General features: G+C 38.8%; 2 protein-coding genes across 7 annotated transcripts in view; both read left to right on the top strand.

Moving 5' to 3' along the window:
* Nucleotides 1-517: 517 nt before the first annotated feature.
* LOC101163939 (phospholipase DDHD1) lies at nucleotides 518-18795 on the top strand. 2 transcript variants are annotated; one of them, XM_020713426.2, is made up of 14 exons: nucleotides 518-1715; nucleotides 4258-4434; nucleotides 8930-9031; nucleotides 10971-11099; nucleotides 11871-12018; nucleotides 14352-14461; nucleotides 14586-14692; nucleotides 14776-15038; nucleotides 15513-15588; nucleotides 15818-15967; nucleotides 16063-16127; nucleotides 16209-16381; nucleotides 17288-17485; nucleotides 17607-18795. In XM_020713426.2, exons 1-14 carry the CDS (start codon nucleotides 956-958, stop codon nucleotides 17792-17794), a joined length of 2646 nt encoding a protein of 881 aa, XP_020569085.1. In that variant the 5' UTR covers nucleotides 518-955; the 3' UTR covers nucleotides 17795-18795. The 2 variants fall into 2 exon arrangements, with proteins under 2 accessions (XP_020569085.1, XP_004082530.1); XM_004082482.4 differs by lacking the exon at nucleotides 8930-9031 and having other exon boundaries at nucleotides 519-1715.
* Nucleotides 18796-23859: 5064 nt separating this feature from the next.
* Nucleotides 23860-27976, top strand: part of fermt2 (fermitin family member 2) — a 36707-nt gene continuing 32590 nt past the window's right edge. For all 5 annotated transcript variants that reach the window (XM_011490249.3, XM_004082198.4, XM_011490248.3 and 2 more), the window contains exons 1-2: nucleotides 23860-24067; nucleotides 26240-26397. In XM_011490249.3, coding sequence (XP_011488551.1) covers nucleotides 26241-26397 — 157 coding nt within the window. In that variant the 5' untranslated portion in view covers nucleotides 23860-24067; nucleotide 26240. The remainder of the gene's footprint in view (nucleotides 24068-26239; nucleotides 26398-27976) is intronic.

The following is a 27976-nucleotide window of genomic DNA, read 5'->3' as shown; positions in this document are numbered from 1 at the left end:
AAAAACTTAATGTACAGATTTTGTTTTCTTCTCCTATTTTTCTTGCCAGAATTGTTTAGTCCAGATTGACCAATATAGTACTTGGCATTATTTGGGTTATAAAAGTCAGATTAGTTGTATTTTGTGATGGATATGAATACTTTGTTCTATTTCAAGTTTGTTGGTTTTTTAAATAATAAACAAACAAGCTAAGTTTAAATTGTTGAATGGTTGTTTTCCTTGTCTTTTAAATTGTGTTTTAAGGCAGTCATGTTTTTAATCTCCTCGTTAGATTTTCTGGGATTTGTTCACATGACAACAAAAATCTGATTAACTTTTCAGCAGTGTTTGCATGCACTTCAAAGTTGTGCTAATTGAAAAACCCATGTTTTAGTTTTAGTAACTAAAAAGAAAAAGAAAACTGATCAGCAAGTGTGAACCGAGTCGCCGCTCGTAAAGCGTCGCATGTTTTAGAGGTGGTTTGTTTTCCCCGATTGCGCATGCTTGTTTCTGACACCAGATCTGGCAACACCTCAATACTACACGGTTGTCTCTATGCGAGATTTGTTTGTCAACGGACGGGCTGGAAATTCCACGGGGACCTGGGAGCCAATACAGTTTTGTGGTGACAGTTGTGCTACGTTTGTTAAACACGAGTAAAGGCAGTCGATAACTGTTGGGAATTTTGTCACGGGTTCATATTTACTATAGTAAACGAGAAGCGTTTCTTTTTTCCCCCTTAACGGCTTATGCTAGTGCGTTGTCCTTCGTCGTCCAGCCGGCTTCGTTAGCTTAGCTAGCTAGCTAGCTGCGTTGCGCCTATGGGGAGTGTTAAAAAGCGCGTCTACGCGAAGGTTGTTTGGTGCGTTTTACTGGAAAACACTGCTAATCATTACGCTAGGAATATGCATCGCAATCGAACCAGTGGCTACATTGAAGTAAAGTGACAGAAAGAGGCGATACTGTTTTACAAGTTATGAACAGTTTTAATATTAAGTACTCGTGTTTGAGGAAAGATAGCGAAAGTCCGGGAGTCAGTGCCGAGTCCAGCAACAACAACAAGAAGAAGTGGGCTCTGGGGGACGATGTCTTCTGTTGTCACGAGATGAGTTTTGTGGACGAATCGGTGCAGGCGGGGATGTCCTCGGTCCAGTCGGGGCTGGAGGGACACCTGCCGCTACTACACCGCGGCGCTCAGAGCGAGCTGCTGCTGGACCTAAACTCCCCGGAAGCCTACCTCGACGGCAGCCCTTTGGACTTCGCAGACCCCGACAGGAACAACGGCAGCCCCCAGTTCGAGAGAAGGAAGAGGTCCAGGTCCAACAGCTCCAGGCACAGGTTTAATGAAGTCGTCACCGAGCTAGTTCCCGAGGAGGTCCGGTGGTTCTACAAGGAGGACAAGAAGACGTGGAAGCCCTTTCTCGGACACGATTCTCTTAAAATGGAGCTTATGTTTCGGAAATACTGCGAACTGAACCCTTCTTGTTCTGCTGCTGTTCGTCGCAAAGTCAGCGGAGAGCGGCGGGAGAGCGGCAGCACAGGTCCGGAGAGTCCGGAACCGAACGGTGCCGCTGTCCCAGGAGAGACTGCGAGCTGCAGCGCACGTGAAGGCCGTGGTTCCTCTGATGAGAGGGACCCGGACGGCATTGAAATCAACGTAGAACCCGTCTGTGTTCGAGGAGGGCTGTATGAGGTTGACATCAAGGAGAAGGAATGTTTTCCTGTCTACTGGAAGCGTAAGTTTCGTCGCGGTCTATCCTGTCCCTCAGCATCCACCACAAATGCTCTCCTCATGCCATTCTTCCAATGATTGTGTTCATAAACTTTAGACATATTTCATGTTCTGCAGACAACATAAACAGAACTAATGAACAATCGGGTCAGGAAGTGCCCAGCACACATTTCCCCACCCAGCATCAATTCTAAAAACATGAACTAGTTACTTTTTTGATTGAGGAACCTGTTTTCATTTGCTTTCAGCAGCAGTTTTTTCTGTGTTTTTTTAGATTGACAGCTTAATTATTCATCCTGGTCTTGGGAGCAACACAAGAAGTTTGTGCATTGAACTCAGCTGATGTACTTTGAAGATAATTGAGTTTTTAGGTGTTTTTAACATGTTCTTGTTGCATTTTTCTCATGATGGAGGCCATATATTAAGAAAACTAACCCCAAATTTGCATTTCTGAGTACCTGTATTTCTTTTATCAAATTGTTGTGAATCAGGAGCAGACAAAAAAAAATGCTGTGATGAAGGCGCTACAATCGGCAGCCCACAAACTCCCTGCTCCGTTCCAGTCTGATGCATCCACATGCCGACAAATAGATCAATAGACGACTTTGTATTTGTATTTATTTATTTAAGGGACAATGCATACAACAAACGGTGTAGAGTGCTCTAAAAGTAGTGAGACACTCTGTAAATATGCAGGATTGTGGCCTAGGCTAATTTCCATCCTCTGTCCTGTTCTGACCATGGCCAGCCACCTAGAGACTATAGATAAAATAAAATGAGTAAAAGTATAAAAAAGTACATTAGTAACGTAAAATTGCATTAAATAAAATGACATAAAATTAACATAACTCAGATTACATTTAAAACAGTTTCAAATACATCGTTCCCCAAAGTATACATCAATAAAATCGCCAAAATCAGAACTATGACAACTGTGACCACTCCCCCCCCCCCCCCCCAATGATCTATTTTAACAGTTTTCTGGCATTGTCCCTAAACTTAGCTGTGAGTGCAAGTTTGGTTCTCTCGCAGCCTTGATCTTAATTATTTTGAGAAAGATGGAAGTGTGGAGAGCTCTCGAATGATTTCTGGGATTGTGTTTCAGGATTGAGAGGCTAGAAAGGGGAAAACAGTCTGTCCAAAGCTACTTTTTCTGGAAGGAATAATGCAGTCCCCTCTTGAACTTGCTCTGGTGCCTCTGTTTTGTCTTTTTTTGACAAAGTCCTGAAGTGGGGGAGGAGGCAGACCGTGAAGGATTTTATAGACCAGAATGCAAATCTGCATGTTGAATCATTTTGTTGAAACTCAGTAGATTGTGTTTCCGAACTATTTTACAATTATGGTGGCTTTTAGGCTTTTTGTCCAAAGTTTTCCGAGCTTGTTTGTGAACAGTTTGTAGAGGATTCAGAATGGTTCTGCATGCTGATGCCCAGCTGGTCATACAGTAGGTCATTTATGATGCAATCATTGCATTATAGTACAGCTTAGCAGCTTCCAGAGGTAAGTTGTTTATTATGTGTCTAAAATTTGATCAATTTAATTTTTTCTCATCCAAGCGGACATCTGTAATAGCTCCAATACTGCTCGCCATTTTTTGTTGCCCTGCTAATGTTAGGTTGGGGTTGTAAGGGGCTGTAAGCTAGTGGTTGAGAGAAAGTTTAAACAAATGGATGATAGGATATGAAGGCATGCTTACTCTGCACCAACAGTCAAGTGCCCACAAGTCAGAGGCGGATTTCTAATGAACTCCTGCCACTCTGCAGAAACTATGTCCTAGAAAACAACAGTTTTTTTATTGTTGGTGCTGGCCAAAAACAGCTTATTCATAACTAAAAGACTGCTGAGAATGCTCATCAACATAGATCAAAAGATGATTGGAGTAGCTGCTTTACATTAAAAAAGTCATTTAGAGAATAAATACAACAGGAATGACTTAAAATTGCCTATAACAGTTTGAAAAAATGTATGTATTTTATAGGATGATGTTAATTTGTGTTGGCAAACAACATAAAACACAACTTTAAAAAAAAAGCCCAGTTCATCTTTTCCAAGCAGACATGAACCAGCGAGTTCTTATCACAGCTTCTCTACTGTCCCTGCCTAAACATTAAAGTGGGCCTCCTTATCTCTAGGGGAGTCTGCAGATGTTTTGGAGTGTTTTTTTCTTTCATATAGCTCATTCAGCAAAGTCAGAGCTCTGTCTTCAAAGTGTGACTAATTTAAGATTTAAAATTATACTCCTATTCAGTCCCATAGGAATGAAGTCAGAATGGTGTTAATGTAATTCTAGACTGTAATCAAACATGGCCCGGCACAGTTAAACACCAAAGTGTGATCCCCGTGGGTTGTCAGACTAATTTAGTCAGTTCATTGTATGTCACATGCAGCACACCCTGAAAATGAGTCAGTCTCTTCCAAGTCATTGTCTTGAAGTTGTTACTTACAATAAATCCCCCCAGAGTTGCATGCGGGTCTAAAAGGCACACACAGCTGTCCACAAGGTTTCCAGGAATATGTAGCTGACTGTAAAGTTCATCTTTAAACAGAACAAGACCATATTCCTGTGATGAGAGGCCAGTGGTTTATTGATGGGACGTGGCTCCCGCTGGAGGAGGAGGAGAGCGACCTGATTGAGGAAGAGCATCTGAACCATTTCCGAGGACAGCAGATGCAAGATACCATTGAGACGGATTTAGTGGTCAAAACAGTTGATAGCAAAGATGGTAAGTACCAAGTAAAGATGAGAGGAAAGTTGTTGAAATATTATGTTAACATAGAAAACTCCAAACTGTCCTTGGACAGCACATCTGTTTTCAAGGCAGAATTCTTGTTTTTATGGACTCTCTCCTTGCTTTAAGCTATGCACACACCAGCTATCTGATGCGCGTTTAAGAAACTCACCTTTAGCTCATTCTTGAATGCAACTGGACGAACAGGGAGGGACTTGCAAAACGATGCGTGAACGCAAGAGATTTGAACGCAGACGCCCCAAAACACACATGTACGCGTGTTTACCCAGACACTTCATTGGAAGTGGTCGCTTGATGGCATGTTGCTGAGCCCGGTGTGACCGTAGCTCAAGAGTTAAAACCCTTAATGATTCACTTGTGGCTGTTTATAAATGTCTCGATAAACAAACATAATAGTTTGGTAGAAAAAGCATCCAATACTGTTTTTTGTCAAAAATGTGTTTAAAACAAAAAAAAAACCCGCCTAAACAGTGACAGAAAAACTAAGCTATGAAACGAGCAGTGAGGGTCATAAAAGATGAATTCTGAGACCTTACTCCAGTTAGTGTCAGAACAGAGTAAGGAAAAATTGTCCGGTCCTTCCATTCATTTCTGTTCAGGGTTCACCGTGTCGTTCCTTCTGGGTAAAAAAGATGCATACCGTACATTCTGGCACGTCCCTTTCCTGACGGCTTTGCTTTAGGCCTCCTCTGATCTGCTGTCCTGTTAAAGCATCTTGTTCCACAAGAACCTCACAGGACAATAATGTGTGGGAGTTTCCCCAAGAAAATGCAGCACCTTTTAAATTCACTTACATTCAATTAGAATGATTGATGGCATTTGTTAAAACACTTTGTGTTGCAGGTAAATGTTTAGAACTGAAACAAAAAAGAAAAAAGAAATGATGTGCGTGTTCACACGGCGTACACAACTATCTAGGTCTTTGCACTTATGTTTCAGATCTCATCTGACACAATGCTTTTGAATTAAAAAAAGATGCTAAAACTACATTTTAAACTGTTATTCAAAAGACACCATAATGGAGCGAGCATACTAAAGTGGTCACAAGAGCTTCTCTTTATCAATATTTATATTTTATTTGTATCTTTTTGCTCTTTTTACTCAGATAAAACTAAACTCCTTCTGGAAATAATGCAGTGATTTGACATTCCAACATGACCAGTGAAAGATCTGAATGTAGCGAAAAGCACTCAGATTTTCATTAAGTGTCATGGAGTTGACAGATTTGCCTGCCCCTTTAATAGGCAAAACACAGACTGCTTCTGCTAAAGACAATGTACACTTTGCACTGAGAAAGTAAACCTCTTTTGAAGCATAATAATTGGACTCATTGTCATTTTATTCTGCTGTTGAAAAATTTAATCCTTTTTTAAGAAAAAAAAAAAATCTAACAAATAGAAGAAAAATATTGCTTCTTTCTATGCAGACTGTTTTCCACCTTTATATTTATCAGAGTCTTAGATTCCATTAATTCACTTTCTTTGGGCTGATGTTACAAACAGCCTCAACACAGGAGTACTTTATCTTGGAGCTAATAATAAGATGGTCTTAGAGTGGAGCTGAAGATAGCTTAAAGCACATTACTAAAGATAAATTGATTATAAAAAAGATATATGACAGCCTACATTACTCTGTGCATGCACTGTCTGGTTCTATTTTACCCTCTAATAGTCTTTTTTTCCCCCAGTGTTCCTCTGGGTGGAGCTGGCTATATAATAAGGAAGCACAGTGGTTCCATATTTTCTTAAAACCTGTTTTCCTAGTATGTTTGATTTAACGAACTGGGTTTGAAATTATGAAATGCTAAATGGAGTTTGCTACCTACTTAGAAGGTCCCAGGCACTTTACAGCCACCGTCCCATTCACCCACACACATTATATGCGGCTCCACTGTCTGACGCTGGCGCCAACCTATAACCACCAGGACCAGTGTGGGGTTCAGGGTTCAAGAACTTGCAATCTTCCAGGTCGAGGTCGGCCGCTCTTATTTCTGCACTACAGCCACCCCTAATAATGTATAATTAATATTAATACTTGAAATCCTCTCAGTGTCTATTGAATTTATTTAATAATCTTCTTTTAAAGCAACATTTTCAGGCAAAAAACTGCTTTTTTATGTCAATTTTAATGTAAGATTTCACAAATTAACTAATAAAGCTTGATAAAAGGGGGTAAAGCTTTGAATGTGTCAAGGAAGGTCCAGAAAGGAGTAAATGGGACTCATGTACTTCTAATTCAGCCACATTAATTGGAATACCACGTGACACTGTATGTAGGATGACTTGAAATAAAATGAAATAATCTGTAAATTGAATGTTATTGTCATCACTGGTTATTATGGTGTCATCTAATCCAGTTGCTGCAGCACCATGTGTTTTGATAAACGTTGGGTCTTTAAATCAGCTGTTTATTCTGATAAAGGGCTAATAATAACAGTTTTTCTTGTATTAGTGGAGAGCACAGGGTTTTGACCTTTTCACCTCAGTGAAGTGCACAAGAACCATAATCTACTCACCTGAAAGCACTTGTTTTATGGATCCATTAGCTTTATAATGTCCACATGAATATTATTAAAAGCTTTTTCCAGTAAACAGAATAGGAGTAAGCTGAGCGGCAGCATTTCCCCTCCTCCATCACCTTACTCTGCTTTTGCCTGGAAACACTGCTGACATTTGCAAGTCTGAACTCTGGTTATCAGAATCGCTGAGTTCAGTCTGACACCGGTAGATTTCTCTGTTTTGATGAACAAATCCCACTGATGTCAGCCTAGATTTATATACTTATATGTTGTTTATTTAATTTATATAGGCATTTTTTTAAAGTTACTTTTTTTATTAATTTTAGATAAAAAAATATATTAGTTTCAATTATTTCAATGCTAAAAAGCCATTATTGTATGAAGTTAATTTGCTTCAATAGATCTATTTGGTTCTTTCTAAGTGCTTTACATGAAAAACCAATGTAAAGTGTAGCCACCAGTCAGTATTCTCTCATTTCATTTTTTCATATATATTTTTATATTTTGAAGGCTCCATCAGCATAACGCAACACTGCTTTAGATATTTGTGGCTGTTTGGATGGGATCTGTCTTCGTATGTAGGCCACTCAGCAAAAATCGGTATCTGAAGGAAAACAGCAAAAGGTGCTGAACATTGGATCTAAAACATTTTTCATGTTTTCATTTCAAAACAATGTGTTATTTATAGTCTTAGAGGGCAATCCTGTTGAAATAGTTGAAGTCTTTGTGCAGTGCAGTCTTGTTGTTAACAGTAAGTTTTATCAATGATAATGTGACTCATGCCCATGGAGATTCTCATGATAGTGTGACTTTGTCATTGATAAGACACTCTTAATAATGAGAAGTTTATGTGATGTATTCAGATTTTTGGTCTTAACTTTAGATATATATATATATATTTTATCTCTGGGAGTGTCATGTTTTCCTTAAACATACATTTTTGGGTCAGTTGATTTTAAAATACCGGTATGTTAATATTTATTTTTATATTTGCCTAAACTGCTTTTTAAAAACTCTTGAAGGCTGAGGATATTTGACTGATTAACATTTTCTGTTTCAACAGCTCCAGGCAAGACCAAAATAATCTGCCGCCTACGTATTTCTTGACAAATCCAAATTTAAGATGTCTTAACTGTTTGCCAATGCAATGATAAACTGTCTATAATAAAAATATATAAATGTGAGCCATATCCAAACACAGTTTATAATGTGCTGTCCTTTTTAACAGTAACCTGGTAACAATGCTCCATGCTAGGCTAGCATGTTGTAGATCAATGTTTCCCAAACCCAGAGCTCAGGACTCTCTGACCTGCAGGTTTTTCTACGTTTCTCAGCACACACATGCTTGTGATCATGATCTGTTCCCTGCAGACTTTCCTTAAGACCTCAACAAGGCGTCTTTAAATACCCACTCCAATGAAAATGATGTTTTTAACATGTTCTTGTGGCTTTTTTCTGATAATGGAGGACATATATTAAGAATATTAACTCCAAATTTGCATTTCTGAGTATTTTGTTATTCAAATTGTTGTGAATCAGGAGCAGACAAAAATGTCGTTTGAAAAAGAGCTTATTTATGACGCAGAAAGGGGTCTGTCCCAAAACGGGGAGGGGAAGAGGAGATAGGGATGCTCAGTGCCAACACGGTCCCACCTAAAACTCAGAGACAAACTTCCAATAAACCACTACTTCTCTGAAGAAACTATGTACTAGAAAATGACAGTTTTATTCAATTTTGGCTATAAAATGCATAGTCATAATTGAAAGAGCACTGAAAAATGCTTTAAATAGATCAAAAGGTGATCTCTGAAACTAAGTAGGGTGACAAAACGACACGTACAAGCAGGCTGATGAGCCCTGAGGACGGGGTTTTGTAAACACTGTTCTAGATGATGTTTGTGTGAGTGACACTGGAATGATGGCCGTTACTCACTCTTTGTTGGTTGTTAGTTCTCTTCCACCTGCCCCCTTTCTACCTCCCTTTTCTGTTCAAATGGAGTGGATATCAGACGAGTGCTAAAACTAGATGTCACAAGCGCAAACGCTGCCAAGGTACTGTAAAATGCCAAGTTCCTGTTTACTTCTGCTTTAGTAGTTTTTCTAGATTTAACCCTCTCCTTTTAGATTATAGGTCTCTTGTGGTTCACATTTTTTATATCTTTTTTTACACTAGACCTAGGCTCAGTTAGAAATTCAGTGATTCAAATGGAAACCAAGCAGTTTTTTTTTCTTTTTCAGTTTTTCATTGTAGCTTTAACTGGGCCTAGTTGCTAGAACCCTCTTTTTGTGCTGTGATCCAGAATTTGGAACTGCTGTTGCTTGTTTCTGCTTCCTGGAATGGTGAGCACACAACATGGTTCCCCCCCAACAACAAGGACCATACCCCCCCCATAATGAAGCAGATTCTCAAGAAAAATCAAACCTGCTTTACTGCTTTTTTTTATTTTTCCATCCAGCTTGTTTATCAGCCACTATTTATCTCGTTTTTTTTGGAGTCAAAGTAACTTTAATGAACAGCAGCTCAACAGAGAGCTTTGAACATGGCTCTCCATTGAAAACCAGTTGATGAGCCCCACAGAAGAGTCTTTGTACTTTCACTATTACAGGCCTGAACATGTTGTGTGCATTCAATCCCTTTGGGTCTATTCTTTTATTTCTGGGGGTGTGAATAGAAAAGCTCCACAGCCTGTATGCTTATCCTCTAACATATCCAGGTGTCCATTAGGCTTCAATCCTTGGGCAGCAAGCAGACTTCAGAGACGATAAAGACCCTCAAACCTTTATTTTATCAAAGTACCTCATCCAGCAGCCTTGTAGGCTTTATTGCCAGAGACCGATGACAAAATCCTCATGGCGCGCCTTCAGTTGCCAAAACAGAAATTATCAGAAATTTTGCTCTCAAAATGAAACCACCGCAGCCCCAGGGTGCTGCCACAACCTGAAAGTCAATATTTAGCAAATTTTCCCAACAATAGAAAAACTAGTTAACTTAAATATGTGACCCATATACATGCAGACAATTATTACTCCAACCAATGAGAAGAAAATGTAAACACTAGTAGTGTCCATTGTGCTAATCTATGGTTGTTTTTTTAAAGTAAAAAGAGATGTTTTGCTGGTTTAAATAATCAAATTTGTGTTTTGTGAGGACAACGTTAAAGTTTCACCTCGTGGGAATTTCAAAAGACCCAGGAAATAATCTTTATGATTTAGGTTCTAAAAAGTCTGGACGAATTTGCAAAATTAAAACTCTACTATTCAGCCTTTATTGTTTAAGCTTTGAAACCCATAGATTGGTGCATTTTTCTAACAGCTTAGCTGTATTTTTAGGCTTTCATTACCAGTTTGAGTTCATTTCAAAGAGCTGTCACTGTCTGCAACACAAACCCCGTCATCTTAAAGCATTTCATCCAAATGATCTTGACTGAACAGGTTATTTTATGGGCAAGTGGCAGAGCAAAAAAAAAAAAAAAAGGCCAGTTCCTATTTATAACTCTTTGCTTTTTTGAGGTGTCCTATTGTTGTAAATCGGCTCTTACTTGGCTTAGTCATTAAGCAACATACTGAGGCAAAAACATTTACAAATGTTGGTCAGGAACTGCATTTATTTTTTATTTTTTATGCAGTCGTGCGAAATTCACTCAATCTGAGAGTTTTCCAAAAAGATGACGAGCAAGAGCTGAAATTTGCAATCTCACTGTTTTATGTTTAATTTCTGCAGATCAATGCCACAGTCTGCATTTGATTGAGCTATTTGAAGAAATGGGTCAAGATTAGCTATTTTTGTGCTCCTTTTTGCTATAGTAGCGATGTGTACTTATTATGTCTCCTTTTAATTTCTGCAGTGTCTCAGTGGATACAACTGATCTTTTCTCCTTGTCAGTGTCCCCTTGCCTTCCCTTCTCTCTGCCAAACTACCCTCCACTGAAACCATTTCACCTTTCATTTAGTTAAATACATTTCTCACTTCTCTTTCTCTGCCCTTCTGCAGCCATCCACAGTCTGAAGTTGAGCCGGACCCACGTGGATTGGCACAGCGTGGACGAAGTCTACCTCTACAGTGATGCTACCACCTCCAAAATTGCACGCACTGTCACCCAAAAACTGGGCTTCTCTAAAGGTCTAGAAATATATCTGTAGCTTTTTTTTTAAAGACTCGCACCACCATTCACACATTGTTTTTTTTTGTTTTACTACTTTCTAACTTTATTTAAAACATTTCTGAGACAGAAATTAAAGTTTTTAATGAGCATGTTTGAGTTTATAGTTATGTTTCTGTTTCTTGGTTACCCTTAACCCATTGTGCCCATCTACTGATTCAAAGTTAAATGAATATATCTGTAACTGCATTCAAAAAGTTTGATCATCTTCTTTTTATTACCCAGTGCTAGTTTCAAAAATCTTACATTTTTCTAAGCCTATGGATTTTTTGGGGTCACATAAAGTTCCCTTGTGTTGCCTCTATGCCATTCCTAGGTCTAAATTTGATAAAATAACCAAATTTTTTAATCAACAGATTGTTAGAAATATTATTACATAACAATAACGAATTTGATTAACAATAATATTCTAAATCTCTTGTCTAAGTATTGCTCTGTTAGAAAGTATAGCTCTGTTCTGCTCTGCGAGTTTGAGTCCTATTACTTGACATCCCCATGAACGGATTAAGTAAAGCTATGATTACAAGTGGTGCCAAACACTCTCAGGTCACAGTCTCAACGGGAGTCTCACCTGGCTTACCCACTGACCTGGTTAGACGGTACACTTTAGTAACCAAAAAGTTATTTTTAGTTTATTAAAGTTGTTTAGGGAAAGTTTGAGTTTTTTTAGCAGTTTGCATTAAAAAAAAACACCATAAAAAAGTTTCTTGGACTTTGTGTTTGTATTTCAGCATCAAGCAGCGGCACACGGCTCCATCGGGGTTACGTTGAAGAGGCCTCTCCAGAGGATAGACCCCCCCACACAACGCACATTGTCTTTGTGGTGCATGGGATTGGGCAAAAGATGGATCAGGGGCGCATTATTAAAAACACTGGAATGTGAGTTTCACTTCTTTAAAATGCTGTTTCATGTAAAATTTTGTTGTGTGTATAAACCTGGTGCTTAATCCCTATTGAATGCACAGGTCGGGTTTCAAGTTCAAAATGATCAAAATGAGCTTTCACCACTTTCTGTTTAAAATACATTATATTTAAATCCAGTGCAAAGATGTTCTTAACCAGCCAACAGAATAAATCTGTCATTTTCCTTTTGCTCCTGTGTTTTTCCTGCTTTTTCACTTCACAACTGTGTCCCAAGCAGAAATTCTTTTTACTGTCTTGTTCTCAGACCTGTTGGAAAAGTTTCTAATTAGGAAAACAATTTTCCTCCTTAAATAAGTTATTGTCATATATAGTATTTTCCCCTAATGGCAGGTATTCTGTATATATTATTCTGTGAAAGTGTTCTCCCATCTGCCCTTACTTGTATTTAAACTCAAGTGACAACCTATTGATAACCCATCAGGCGTAAAATGACATCGACCCACTTTTTCTTGTAATAACAAAAAGGGAAGCCTTTCCACGAGGAAAGGAGTTGTCTTTTAATTATGCCGTTTTCAGCCCAAACCAAAAAAACCTGTGTCGTTTTCTAGGACATAGTTTCTGCAGGGCAACAGTAGTTCATTAGAAATTCACCTGAGTTTTTGCAGGACCATTGACATGGAGTAAGCCTTCCCATCATCCCCTTGTTTATAAGCTCTCCCTCTAACTTACAGCCCCTCACACTCTCAACCTAACATTAGCAGTGCAACAAAAATGATAAGCAATATCAGAGCTATCCAGGCTTACAGTTTAGAGGAAAACAAGGTGTAGGTGGATCTATTTGACTACAAATGGATTCATTAGAATGGACAAGAGCAGGGAGTTTGTGGCCCTCCTATTGTAGTTTGTATGTAAACTAAAAGTGTTTTTCAACTGCATTTTTTCATCTCCTCCTGATTCACCACAATTGAAAAAAGAAATACTCAAAAATGCAATTTTACTCTTAATTTTCTTTATATATGTCCTCCATCACGAGAGAAAAAAGCTACAAGGACAAAGCTCCATTTCCTTGGAGTGGGTCTTGTTGTATTTCTAGACCCTGGTTTGTACACTGGAGTTAAGCTGGAAGTAGAACGGACCATTTCAAAACTGCTCCAAAGAGATGGTAGAATAAAATTCACCAGAATCTTTTAGAATTAAGAGTTCTTTTTACCTGACCCGGTGTCAGTTTTGCATAATGCTGTCAGACTTTGTCATTCGATAAAGAAACCTGATCCTTCACTCTAGAAAACGTCACCTCCGCTCTGGCGTCCGGTGGCACACCTTTACACCTTTGCGCCAACGCTTTGCATTGTTCTTGTATTTCATGGAAACTTCTTCCATGAAGATCTTTACCACTTATCCTGAGCTGATCTGAAGTTTAGAGCTCTGTAATGGTTGACTTTGGAAGAAGTTGGTGACTTTTGCGGTCTTCCACTTTATGACTGAGTTGTTGTCATTCTCAATCACTTCCCCTTGTTATAACACCACTGTGTACCATTGCAGTCAGTGCTGTTTACAGTAACTTAGCGATTCAGAACTATAAAAGCAAATGTTGTATAAGCCGTGACTAAAAACTGACCCTTGTTTGACGAAAGCTACCAAAAAGAAAGCCACATCAATGTGTTTCTGTCCCTCAAAGTGAGCACTTGGTTGTTGTAGCAGCTTTGACTGAGCAGGCAAAGTAGACCAAGTCAAACACATTAAGCTTGACTCTTCCTGTGGATTACACTCCACAAACTGAGCCAAGAGAAAAGATCAGCTTCACATGCCTGAGCTCTTCTATGTGATGTTAGAATTTGGTCCAGATAGTTTTTTGAGAGTCAATAAACGAAAATGGTTCAAGGTCTAGTTGCCTTGGAACCTACAATAATCAGAAGGTTTGGTTGCATTTACATGCCAAGGTTAATAGAACAAAACAAACATGACAGCTTTGAAAACCATATGATTACAACACTGAAAGCTTCCGCGTTGACGTTCTTCAGACAACATGAAACTGCTCTGTCTAAACATCCAGAGCAGGTGCCCCATACACAGAGCAGCTGAAAGCCTCCTTCTGTTTGCATTTACCCATCAATGTATACGCCTCCCTCTCTGTGCTTTTATTGTCCCTGCAAACTGGAAGAGCAACATTAAGCACTGCTAACACACACCCCTTTTTACGCACACGTAATAGGAGAAGCCGCATAGCTGAGCCGAATATGGATCGCTCTTTAATTGTTTTCGAAAAAGCACATACTGATCCAAAATGATATTTAAAAATATATGTATATTTTGGTGTAAAGTGGTGTGTATTTTATCCTTTCTTAAAGGTTGAGGGAAGGTGTAAGGAAGATGGAAGACAAGCACTTTTCAAAACACAAAGACGAGCATGTGGAATTCCTTCCTGTCGAGTGGCGTTCAAAACTCACTCTAGATGGAGGTTTGTTCATTTTATTTATTGTAATCAGATATGTATTGTATATACCTTTAGATATAATCAAAGGAACTAAACGATGTGGGTTGTCAGTGTTCTACATGTTTATTCTTTGACGTTGTTTTCATAGATACAGTAGAGTCGATCACACCAGACAAAGTCAGAGGACTGAGAGACCTCCTGAACAGCAGTGCCATGGATATTATGTACTACAACAGCCCTCTTTATCGGGACGAAGTGAGTTTACATTTTCCGAAGCTGTCATGAATCCGTCCGTCTCCATTTTCTGTTCAAAACCTCGTCGTGTTCTTCCCCCCAAGATCACCAAGGGCCTCACGCAGGAGCTGAACAGACTGTACTCACTCTTCTGCTCTCGGAACCCGGAGTTTGAGGAGAAGGGCGGCAAAGTGTCCATCGTGGCTCATTCCCTTGGCTGTGTCATCACCTATGACATCATCACAGGCTGGGATCCCGTGCGCTTCTGTCTGCAGGAGCATCGTGCAGTAGAGGAGGAGACGGATTTGCGGTGGATGTCCTACGAGGAGAAGCAGCTGTTGCAACAGCTGAAAAACACACGCAGTAGGTAGGAACTTGCTTGCATGCCGCGGGGACTTTCAGGTGTTACATTACTAGCTTGTTCAAGCCTTTTAACTTCAAAGGTATGCACATTTTTTTCACCCATAATTCAAAAGAATATTCCATTCTCAATTTGCAATTCAATATAAAAACTTAAAATTCAATCTTACATTTTAAAAATATTTTTTTAAATATAAGCTAATACACCGGTACAGTAATTGTATTTTAAGTTGTCATGGGTTTTTGGTACTGTAGTACCGTAGTTCTGTAGTTGCATGTCAATGTTGAATTTAGTCATGCACTTCAAAAATGCATTTAGCATTTTAACTTAAAATGTGTTGCATTGTAATTTGCCATGGTGTTTTGGTCAAAATTCAAGAGAAATTGTAAATTCAGAAGTAAAGGTCATTTATAGCCAGATTGTTTGACTGTGGATTTTGTTTTGCTTGATCTTTAAATGATCTATGATTTATCTTTACAGGTTATTAGACTTGGAGAATCAGCTTGTAGCTCTCGAGGCCTCGAGGCCTTCAGTCCCTCCAGCTCTCAAATTTAAGGTTAGATTATTCTTTTTGGTTTACGTTGCATGTAACTATCACAATGTTGTACTGCAAATAGTTAGCAAAAGTATTTTCCTGTTTGTAAAAAATGTTTGTCTTCTGTTGCCCAGTTCATTAACAAAGTGAAATCAATCTGACATGTGAATAAAAGAAGTTCTATGTACACAAAATTGTGACAATAAAGTTGAATGTGTTCTGTTTGTCTTCTGATTCTCTTCCTGAATAGGTGGAAAACTTTTTCTGTATGGGTTCTCCCTTGGCCGTGTTTTTGGCACTGAGAGGGATCCGTCCAGGCATCAGCTGCCATCAAGACCACATCTTACCCACCTCCATCTGCAGCCGGCTCTTCAATGTCTTCCACCCCACAGACCCTGTGGTCGGTGTCGCAGTTTTTCATTGACTTTGTTGGAAGGACAGTCATCATGTCTGTACTCATCATCAGCTTGCTCAAGTTTGAACTGTTGTGTTTAGGCATACAGGCTGGAGCCGCTCATCCTAAAGCATTACAGTAACATTGCACCTGTCCAGATACACTGGTAAAAACTTATTTTTTATAGTAATCTTGTTTTTTTTATCATGGTTTCATAGATATATTTATTTGGTTTGGGTTTTTTTAGGTCTAGTGCCACTAACCCTACACCCTATGATGAAATCCGGCCTTCATTCCTAAACCCTGTGAAGGATCCACCATCTGACACGGAGAGCATTCCCAGCCCAAGCACGTCTCCCGTCCTTCTCCGTAAGAACTATGGAGAGTCCATCACCAGCTTGGGAAAGGCGAGCATACTCGGTAAATTGTTATGACTAGAAAAACCTTGCTTTGTCTTTTTTGATGTGCCACAACAGATGATCTTGTACAAATCAGCTTGTACGTTGTAGGGACATCAAGTTCTTTTATTCTTTCATGTACATACACAAGATTTTTTTTTAAATTTTTGTCAGACAAATGATAAATGTTAAAGATATAGTTCACAATGACATGTTTTTAAAACCGAACATAAATCTGAGACAGATTTTTGGTTCACCAAAAGATATTTAAAGAATACAGAGTAAGCCTTGTGGAAATGCGTATGCTGGAGAAACTGGATTAACATTCAACTCAAGAAAAAGGTAGCAGAATGTGAGAATGAAACAACAAGAAGACACCAAATCAAAGCAGAAGAAGCAGAGCAATGGAAACCTCATGTTAGGGATATTAAATATTTGCAAAATAACCAATCACAACACGGACAGGGACTGAAGTAGAGGAGGTCAGAGGGCAAACGTGCCGTCTTTTCTCCATGGACCACAACCAGACGGATGGGCCGCGGTCACTCAGACTCGACAGTGTCTCAAGGGCCACGCCCAACAGTGACACGTTAACCAAAACTTTCTGAGGAAGACTGTAGAACAGTGTTCAAAACATGTCAAAGTAAACATCTTTTCCTCTCCATTTGGATGACAAGAAGAAAAAAAAATCTGCGTAAAGTACCTTGATTTGAAGAATAAATGCTGCTCTCTTCCTCTTATCCCCTAGTATTGAGTCAACAGTGCCATCAAGTGGCGTAAGGACTCCTCCCTATGAGCATGTTTTGAAAATACTTAAATATGATCTAACTTGCTATAAAGATTTAACTGTTTTCTGCTGTGACTCTGTTTTTAATTCACCTGCCTCTGATTTTTTCCCCCCTAATCTTCCCGTAATCTTCACGCGCAGGAGCTGCAAGTATAGGGAAGGGCATCGGCGGAATCCTCTTTTCCCGTTTTTCCCGCTCCAACAGCCAGCCTTCGGTGTCTTTAGGACTTGAGGGAGGGCCAAACTGTGAGGAAGAGGAGCAAAGTCGCACTGAAAGCCAATCAGCTTATGGCCTCTCCACTATGATTCGACCCATGTCCCCTACCGCTGACACATCATGTGAGTTTATTCGCTCATCCATCCGTACCTTATCACTTGAGTCTGAATCAAGTGTTGATCTTCCTTCTAGAGACCATCTGGATGATATTAATGTGCATGAATTGATCCTTCTGTCTTGCAGTGGAGCTGGAGAGACGGATTGATTTTGAACTCCGGGAGGGTTTGGTGGAGAGCCGCTACTGGTCAACAGTGACCTCACATACAGGCTACTGGTGCTCACACGATATTGCACTCTTTTTGTTGACCTTTATATATAAGCAGAAGTCAACAATCTCTGCCCCGTTAGAAGACACTCCAGAGTCGGACTGAGGCCGAACACACGAGTTCAACATGTTACAACCCACCACACATCTGAAGGGTGTTGTGTTACACCATAGGCATTTGGTTTCTCATGGAAAAACTCTGATTTCATCTAACAATTTTCCATCCTAAGACTTTTCCAAGACTGTTAGCATATTTTGTTGACCAGCTCTTTTAATATCTTTGAAATTAATATTCAGAAGATGACATAAGGCCTCATGTTTTTGCTGCTTTTGGTTCAGCTTGTGCGCATTTGCTAACCCATAAGGGGACAACATTAGGCCAGAAACATTGAACTGACTGCTTGTTAAATTTAGAAGAAGGGACTAATGATTCCAACGCATGGATGTTTTGCAATCAATGGAGGAAAAAAAAGACTTCATTCCCTGCCTCAAGTCAAACAGCTGCAGCCTGTTTTTTTGTTAATCAGTGCTTGAATCCAAACAGTCCGAAGCTTTGTGACGTCTTCGTCTGGTTCAGCCAATGAGGCTTCGAGCTGTGTGTCTAAATGTCTGTTACCCATTTATGAGAGAACAAATGTTTGTTGCAGAAATGTTTAGTTCTTGAAATATTTAGTTACTACTAGTGGGAAAATGTAATGCTAACAAAGAAAATGCAATGCCTTTTGAAATCTGCCAAAAAGAGCCAGTCATAAATATGTTGTTTTTTTTCCACAAAAAAAAAAGAAAAACAAGGCATTATCCCTTTAAAATTATGATTGCAATATAAGGAAATGAACACTTTTGAAGCTCATGTAACTTCTGAGATGCATTTAAAACTAATATAACCACAGTTGATTTTTATACAGAAAAAGAAAAAGGATCACTTTAAAGAACTGCACTCAACCACAATCCACGCTTCTGTAATGATTATAAATTATGAAGAGACTTTCTTTTTTATTGAATCTTTTTATCAATGTCCAGATGAAATCAGTGGTACTAGATGTATTTTTCTGGAACAAAAAAAGTATTTTTCATAGTGATTTGTGGAAATAAACTTGGAAAAAATCAGTTTGGACAAAGGATCTTGTGGCCAAATAAAAGTAGTGACTTAGCTGCCTTAGTAATATTTACCCTAATTAAGTCCAAATTGATTAATCATCGGAGGGGAGCTAAATTCATTTTATTTTATAGCATTAGTAATGCATTCCACACAAAAGTAAACTATGTTCTTTATTATTTTCCTTGTCACCAACTTGCACTTTCCCTTTTCAGAAAAGCTTGATGAAAAGACTTCATTCTTAATAATTTGCAACTTGCCTCTCATGTCAAGCAATTGCATTAGTTCAACATCTGAACAAGTCAAAGGGCAAATTCATTTTCGACTTTTCTTTTCATTCAGGTTTATCAAAGCAATACATTAAATGAACACAGCAGGAATTTATGCTAGGTGCAATCTCAAACATGGTAGCAAACCTTTAAAAAAGTAAGAAGTTGTTCTCCGTGCCAATGCTCATGTACTTCTGAACTACCTTTTTCTCATCTAAATGAACACTGAACTCCCCTTTGGTTTACATTCCACACATTAGATTTTTACTAGTGTCAAATTGAAGTCACCCTGTTAATGTTCTCATGGAGTTCATGTTAGTTTTGATTGTTAAAACTGCAGCTTTATTGTGCAGTAGTATTATTTGTTTCTAATCTAGTCCATTATTGTTTGATGTTTGAACCATGTTTGCTTCGGCATACTCACTAAAACCAGGCTGCCTTGGGAACCTAACCTGATCGGAAACCATGGAGGAGAACTGAAGCTCAAAAAAATCAGACAACGGTGCAAGACTTTCAACTATATCTGCTGGATCTCAGTCTTTGTGAATGAGTAGCAGAAATGTAATGGCGCTTTTTCGGCTCCAGTGTGTTGGTTTTTGTTGTTTGTTTGTTTTTACTTGTGTTGCATTGTGAGAAATGTAGAAGGTGACTTCAAGAGAGTTGATTTGTTGCATCTGCACCTTCCAAGTGTGCAGTCGGGGTTCTAACACACCACAGACGTACAGATCAGTGACGTGCGGTGAGGTTAATGGCTGGTGAGGCACTGACGTCATCAGTCAGATTTACAAACATGTGAACCATACTGAGTAACTTATTCACCATTTGATCGACAGCAGTTAACGTGTTTTGTTTAAAATATCATTTCAACATGTTTTTTCATATACAAACTGCAGCATAGAAAAAAGCACAAACCTTATTATCGTCTTACCTTTACTTGTAAATAAAGTCCATACGCCGCTCCTTCTGAAAAAAATGACTTGCCGCTTGCTATCATTTATTCTATTATTTTTCAGCTTCATTAGTTCAGGGCTCACCGGCGCCCCCTAACATGAGGCACGAGAACTGCTGGCCTCACCCAGCGGCTTTTTTGACGGGGTTTAGCACTCAGCACAAGAAACACGTCCCTCACATACAGTTATTTATAAAAACAAACACTGTACACCGTATACATCTGCTACATTATGTAAACTCAGCTCATATAGTACAAGTGATTGAACCGACGTACAGAGAGACAGCAGTACCGTCTGACTGCATAGGTATTGCGCAATCCAAGGTGAGGCTCAGCGGGCTGGTGCCTCATCGCACGTCACTTCTTAGTATCTGAACGGCAAATGCGGAAATTCAGCGATTTTAAAAAGAAAAAACACCCAAAAATTGTACATTTAAATGGAAAATGACGGCAAAGCACAAATTACTGATTAAATATAATAATTGAATTTATTTTTTCTCTTTTCTTCCCATAATGACAGGTGAGGCACAGCCTCACCTGCCTCTCCTGACTGCACGTCACTGGTACAGATAGAGCTGGGCTGTGACAAGAATGGCGATAGTCCTGTCACTGTTTGTGGTTTGACCACATTTTCTAAATCTTTGGGAACACATCTCATTCTTGCACCAGTTTTAAAATTGTGAAAGTGTTTTAAAAGTAGCACATTGAGTTGTTAAAGCATTGGGACTTTATGTGAGCCATTAACGAAGAGCAATTTGATTCATAACTATTTCTTTCTTGCATCTTAAAAATCAGGGAAAGCTGTTACTCATTTATTTTTCACTCAATTTATTCTGTCATATTCAAGCCATTATTAAAGAGACAAGTCAGCTTAGATGTGTTGTCATGTTAATGAAAGTCAAGTGCATCTCTGTTTATCGGCACACAGGTGAAAGTCTGTTTTAATAGCAAATATAAATGGCCTGAGAAGAAATTCTACCATTTGTTCTGATTTTTGAATCATGTGTTTCTGTCTGTCCTTAGAGCTGTGCAATAACCAATGCCTGGAATGGTTCCTGCCATTCAAATGACTGTATTTCTGTCCTTTTATTTAGCTATTTTGGTTGGGTCATTTTCAATCAGTCATGTTTCGCACATTAAAGTTGAGTAAAAAATTGTCGTGGATTCTTTAGTGTTTGAATCTCCAAAAGAGAACCGTTTCACTGCTTTTGTTCAGACCGGTGGGGGGAGAACAATGAATCTGTTCATCTGAAGCTCTCGGATTCTTTCCGTGATGCCCCCCTGGAGAGGGAAACAAAGCTGGCTTATAATTTATGAATGGACTGTATTGTAGTCCATATGCAGTCATGTCTTCCATATGGGTTCTTTGGGATTTGGGAGACTAACGACTACAAAGGCAAGGTTTTCAAATGGACTACATGGAGCTGAGGACGCATTAAAAAAAGTTTTTTTTTGCCACTAGAGGGCAGTCAAATCTATAAAACTTCCATACAGGCTCTTTTCTGGTGTTCCTCTTATCCTATCAGCAGTTTTTATTCAACTACTTAGGCTATTTTAGCAAGTTTTGATTTCATGAAGTCTACTTTGTATGATCTAACCTATAAAATCGTATAAAAGCATAAAGACAGACCAACCTAAAAGGAAACTAGTCCTTTTTGCTGCTTCTCCATCTTTCAGTCTCCTTTTTTTTCTTGTCCTACATCAGCAGGAGCTAAGCCAATTTTCTATTTGAATCTCCTGCTCTGCATCTGACTCAAATGTTTACTTTGCAATTAAAACACAGCCTTTAAAAGGTAATGGGGTCTGCTGCCAGACACTGACAAGGGGGTCTGAGCAGCAGGGAGAGCGGTTGTAAATAGCTTTGATGCTGACTGGGATCTGAAGGTCCAGATTCCTGAGCTGGATGATTGGAGCTGCGTGAGTTCACTAGCAGACCGGGCCAGAAATGCAGATGATTCATGGGACTTTGCTGCAGACAGTGCAGTGGAGTGTGTGCTGCTGTGTTGCTTTTGGAGAGATGGAAGACAGGTGCATATTTCTCTTCTATTTTCCACTCAACAGTTATGCTTTTTATGATCATTTGACTCATGCAGAGCACGCTCTCCGTCTTCTGCTGCAGTCACAGTCTAAGAAAAGTTTGCAGACAATATTAGCTTTAGTCTAATCTGATCAAGTTTGCAAAGGAAAAAAGTTCATAAGGGCCAAACCTGCAAAAGACTTTCTCGTTGCATTTTGCATTTGAATACTTCTTTAAATGATCTAATATCTCCTGTCTTTGTGAAAAAAGTTAATCAGGTTAATAAACATATTTTCACATAAAAAATAAGTAATAGAAAATGTTCAGTTGCTTTTCCTACAGTCTATATATTTTTTTTTACATTACTTTAGAAGAAGTGATAACTTTTGATGGTCTGAGGACTCAACAGTTGACATTAAACCAGTTAAAGGAAAAGGCAAGTTGCACAAAATTATTTAAAGGTTAATCTGAAAGGAACATGGAGGGAATATAAACCCATTTCAGAAGTATGGAAAATAAAATGCCCATGCCATTTCTGCAGCTTTTATTGCTGCGTAAGAGCAGCTTAGCTCACTCCTTGCTGATGCAAGCCTAAGCAGCGCTATTACCATAAAAGGCAGCATGAGATCCTACCTACGAGTCCAGAAACTCCTCCATGTGTTCAACTTTCTGCTGTTGATTTCACATAATTATTAAAGCACACCAGTCTTTCCACATGTGAGCAATTTCACATTAGATTTATTTTTGCCATTTTGATAAAAAAAAATATTATTTCAAAAGCAATAGAATTTTTTTGGTAGTATTTGTCACAAATATTAACTTTTTACCCCATTATGTTGCAAAAGTGAGACGATATCATTGTTTTCTCTTTTTTAGTCATAAAAGGCATGGCAGATTAATTACCTATTGTTAAATTACTGCATCCCAATTTAATATATAGTATTCACAAAGATTTCTTGCCTTTCACAGTTTTTGTATTTTAACTTTTTCTTCACCAACATTAAATTTTCTTTCTAATGTTTGTTTTATTTTCATTTTTCTTTAAGTGATCTATTTTTAAAAGTGTTTCCACTTTTAGGCAAAATCACAAAACCTGTGTTGTTGTCTGGTACATAGCTTCTGCAGAGCAGCAGTAGTTCATTAGAAAAGTACCTCTGAGTTTTGGGTGGGACATTTGGTGAGGAGTGAGCCTGCTTTCATTTCCCATAATCTGATCAACAGAAACAGTGACCAATGTTGAAGCCATGCAGACTCACAGTTTTAAGCCGGATGCCAGCTCAGATGAGGAAAACCAAGACGTACATAGATGCATCAGAATGGAGTGGAGCAAGGAGCTTGTGCCCTTCCTAGCATATATTCTACATCACAAATATGTTTTTTTTGTTTCATATTACATTTTTTTCTCTGCTACTGATTCACAACGATTTGAATAAAAATGCCCAGAATCACAGCTTTATTTTTTTCTTTATAAATGTCCTTTATAAATCCAACAAGAACATATTAAAAACAAGATTTTCATTGGAGTGCATCTTTAATATGATCAGTAAAATCTGAACACATTTACCCCAAATCCAGTCTAAAAATGTTAAAAGTATAATGGAGTGACTGGATGTCCATCATTTATATTAATATATGTTTAGGCCCGTGGATGGTTTGCTTAAAAAAGACGAATAACAAAAAACACCCTGTATTTCTTCTACTGTACAGATTTGATGAGACAAAAACTTCAGCTGCCCATCAGAGGCTGCGCAGTGCGCGCGTGCGAGGTGACAGAGTATGAAAGGAAAAGTGGGACTGGAGCAGTGACGTTATCCGCTGCTGGAGGGAAGGAGAGAGGGAGGGAGGGAGAAAGACGGAGGGCAGGACTCCATTAAACCGACGCTGGCTGGAAAACTGTTTGGGATACTTCACTTCTTCAGCGAGTTCTTCTGGGCTTTTGTTCCGATATTTTCTCCCAGAAAAAGACGTAATACATGATTTAAGGAGGGGACACGTCGCTTTGTGTCGTGTAGCTAACAACAGTTTGAGTGCTTTTCGTCTCGTTGAAGGTGAGTGTCCACATTTAAATCTTTCGTCCTCAAAGCTCGTTGCTGGACTGGACGCTATGATAATATACTTTGAAAAACGACTTTTCTTGTCGGTTTTGCTTTTGCTACTTTCGACTATTCCATTCAATGAAAAATTCTCGCTCGAAATCGGATTTTTGCTGCTTTTCCTCCTACTTTTCTCTTCGTCAACTTGCTTTAAGGACTCGGTAAAGCCAGGCTGCAGCTGGGGAGCAGTTGAACGGGCTGTTCTTACATAATGAACGTCCCTGCCTATTTGTGAGAGTTGCCTTTACCGTTACTTTTTTAGCAGGTGAAGCTGCGCGTTTTGCGACGTTAAATGTTTCGTAAATGTCCGATAGCCTTTTGTTCCGTTGGCTTTCTCGCCTGTTTTTTCACCGTCGAGCGTAGCCCTGACCAGCAGGCTTCTCTCAGAAACTGACACATGATGATGCAGCAACAGGGAAACTTTTTGGCGGTGACTTCCCACGACAAGAGGGCATTCTGGATTCAGGTCCACCCGTGGGCACTAAAAGGCCCAGATTGGGTTCACACCGGATTTAATAATCCTCTTTTTTTCCCTTTCCCCCCAAAAAATAATCATTTTCTCTACTAGATCTGCAAGTACATCATCTCTGTGGAGCGTTTTCCAAAATGTGTTGTTTTTGTTTAGTCACCCTAAAATTTCACTTATGGTGCCTTTAAGGCAAAAGACAAAACACTATTCTATTCTATCAATATAGTGACAAATACTCAAAGTATTCATATCTCAACTTTTCTGATAAACTGTATGTTATGTCAAATTCATGTCACACAGAACCCATGTCTGGAATAAACTCTGAGGGCCTCTTAAAGTCAAAATTATTTGATATATTAATTTACAATTGAATTATAATAAAGAAATATAGACTTAATTTTTTTTCCTTACCTTGTCCAGCAGCTGAGTAAACGGATAAGTGCTAAAGGCGTCTTGTGTTAGGCAGATTTTACTTTTACAATAAGGGTTTATGAATCTTCAGACACATATGGTGTTTATTTGTATAAACCCCTTTTGTAATTGAGGCTAAACTTTATTTTTAAGCATGTTTGTATACATTCCTTGTTGGACCGGACAGAAAAAAAGTACATTAATGTTTTCTTTTTAACCTTTTTTATATCAGTTTATTTTAGTTAGAAGGCTTGTTTGGCATTTTTTTCTCCAAGTGCTCGAAACTGTTGGCATTATTATTCTACATTACAAACTGGATTTATTTTTTAGAAGGGGATTAGAAAACAGAAGTTGTATTTGCTATAACTTAAATGTGAGTCCCAGTGTTTAAAAAAATATGATCTACCTTTATATAAAAACCCAATTTAATTCAATGTGATTTTCTCATGTAAAGAAAATCTTGTTTTTTGTTTTAAACATGTTCGTGTGGTGTTTTTCTGTTTATGGAGGACATACTACCTACAATTATTGATAATTGTGTTTTTGAGCTACTCCAAAAATCCAGTTTTCCTCATGGGATGAATAAAGTATCTATCCTATTCAAAATGTAAGCTCAAAGTTGTATTTCTGAGTATTTTTTTATTCAAACAATTGTGAATCCGGAACAGACAAGAAAATGCAAAAACAAACATTTGACAGAAAATACACTGGGCAGGGCACAAGCTCCATTCTGATGCATCCACTTGTAGACGACTAGATTCATGTACAACTTTGCTTTCCTTATCCAAGCTGACATCTGGCTCAAAACTGTACAGCTGGATAGCTCCAATATTGCTTGCCACTGATAATAATAGGTTGGGGTTGTGAGGGGCTCTAAGATATCTGAGGTGAATTTCTAATGAACTAATGCCACTCTGCAGAAAATATGTCCTAGAAAAAGACAGTTTTCTTTAGATTTTGGCTAAAACTGCATAATTATAATTAAAAGAACTCTGGGAATGTGTTTAAAATAGATCAAAAGATGATTGGAGTGGGACTTTAAGCTGATTATTTAGCCATTTAGTAAAATGTAAGAAACATAACTGGATATGAAATGAAGTGATTAAAATGACCTTAAAACAAGAAAACTTTTACTGATGATTGTTAATCATCATCAATATAGTCATTTTATTTTTCCCCTGCTGATCTTTTCTACACGTCAGATTTGAACTATTCACCATCTGATTTTGAGTTCTTTTTCTTTTAAGGATGGCTCTGGATGGGATCCGGATGCCCGATGGCTGCTATGCCGACGGCACATGGGAGCTGAAGATGCATGTCACCGATCTGCACAGGGACGTGTCGCTAAGGGTCACCGGGGAAATCCATATTGGTGGAGTTATGCTCAAACTGGTGGAAAAATTAGGTATGCATTCACAATACTGTCTGCAGATTGGTTTCAAGGCACGTCAATGGAATGAGCACATGAAGGCAGGACTTATTCAATGTGACTTGTGAAAGCAGTTTACCATGAGTTGTTTTTGCTGCAAATGAGTTCAATTGAAAAACATAATTCCTTGTTATGCTGTGCTGCCTGCACAGTTTCTGTGTTATCAAAGGCTGACTTGCGTTATCTTTTATTTGTTGGGTATAAATAGCATTTTTGGTCAAAACAAACACCATATTAAGAAACTGAATTCCACCAAAGGTAAACACTGAAAAGCACATATTCCGTCTGTAAACTTACCAATGAGAATAACTACATTGCACAATTAGTCATAATAATAAAAAAAAGAACTATAGTTGTTTTTCTCCCAAAATACCTAGAACAAATGTATGAAACCACAGTATAAGGATTAGTTTGGGAACACAAAAGAAAGTGTTTAAGAGTTTTCTGCAGTTACAAGGAAGTCTTTTGAAAATCTGGGCAGATCATTTATTTACCATGGAAGTTAATATTTGTTTCTTTCAATTTGTTGAAACCATGCTTCTGCTCCTTGTTAGTCAGCCGTTCATATGCATTAGCACACAAGTGAAAACTCAGACCCGTAGTGTCCATAGTGTAATTATATTTTGCCTGCGAGATCATATTAAATGTGCATTACAGCTGGCCTACGGTATACACTGTACCGCTAATACTACACATCCCACAATGCTTTTCTAGTATGTTGGCACACAGTCGAAATCGGCAAGCACTCCTTTTTTCTGTTGACAGTCATTGAGAGCCATGCTCCAGTCACATCGGACAAATTAATTTCCCCCCTCCGCAAAAATGACCAAACGAAAGATGAACAACAGGGGCTTTCAAGACAGGTGAGAGGCAGATTCACGAATATAAAGGACTGACCCATTTGTCTTGTGTGCGGAGCTAACGTGGCTGTAACGAAAGAACATAGCATAAGAAGACATTTTATAAAAAGGTCAAACATTACATATCAGTTGCGATTAATTTTTCAATAAATATTGAGTTTGGCCCGTGACTTTCCTCCACGCTTAATTTTGGCCCACTGTGAATTTGAGTTTGACACCCCTGCACGAGGAGCTCAAGGTATAAAGCAGCCACACATGGCTTCCCTCCCCCATCTCTCCCCTTCACTGTTCTGAAACGGCAGATATGCACTTGACAAATTCTGGGTCTCATAAGAGTCCTCTGTCCCAGCTACTTGAACACTGCCTTGTTTGATAGTCTGGAGAAAAGGTCAGCACAGTTTAGCAGTGACAGTTTTCTGCGTGGCGATGGTTCTCAGATGCACAGAATTCCTGCAGTGCTCCAAGGGTTTATTCCCTGCCGATGATCCTGTTTTTAGATCTCCTGTTAGACAGCCACATAAGTGAGGTCTTTGTTCTCTCCGATAGTCATTGCTTGCATCTATGCTTGACATGGGCAGTGTTGGTTGCATGTGTGGGATGACATGAATGCCTCTCAAACCGGGCTTGTTGTTGGAGTTTTATTTATGCCTTAGCTAGCTTGATTCCTCTCAATGAAACATTATCTCAGTGGAAAA

The sequence above is a fragment of the Oryzias latipes genome, chromosome 22, assembly GCF_002234675.1.
Source record: "Oryzias latipes chromosome 22, ASM223467v1".
Classification (NCBI taxonomy): Eukaryota; Metazoa; Chordata; class Actinopteri; order Beloniformes; family Adrianichthyidae; genus Oryzias; species Oryzias latipes.
The sequence above is the reverse complement of the archived record's forward strand: the minus strand, read 5'-3'. Positions and strand labels throughout refer to the sequence as shown.

What these genes read in the sequence shown, in the direction of transcription:
- LOC101163939 (XM_020713426.2), top strand. Translation starts at nt 956, where the DNA reads ATGAACAGTTTTAATATTAAGTACTCGTGTTTGAGGAAAGATAGCGAA. An exon ending in CAAGCGCAAACGCTGCCAAG is followed by an intron (nt 9,032 to 10,970) that starts GTACTGTAAAAT and finishes GCCCTTCTGCAG; the next exon opens with CCATCCACAGTCTGAAGTTG. An exon ending in ATTATTAAAAACACTGGAAT is followed by an intron (nt 12,019 to 14,351) that starts GTGAGTTTCACT and finishes CCTTTCTTAAAG; the next exon opens with GTTGAGGGAAGGTGTAAGGA.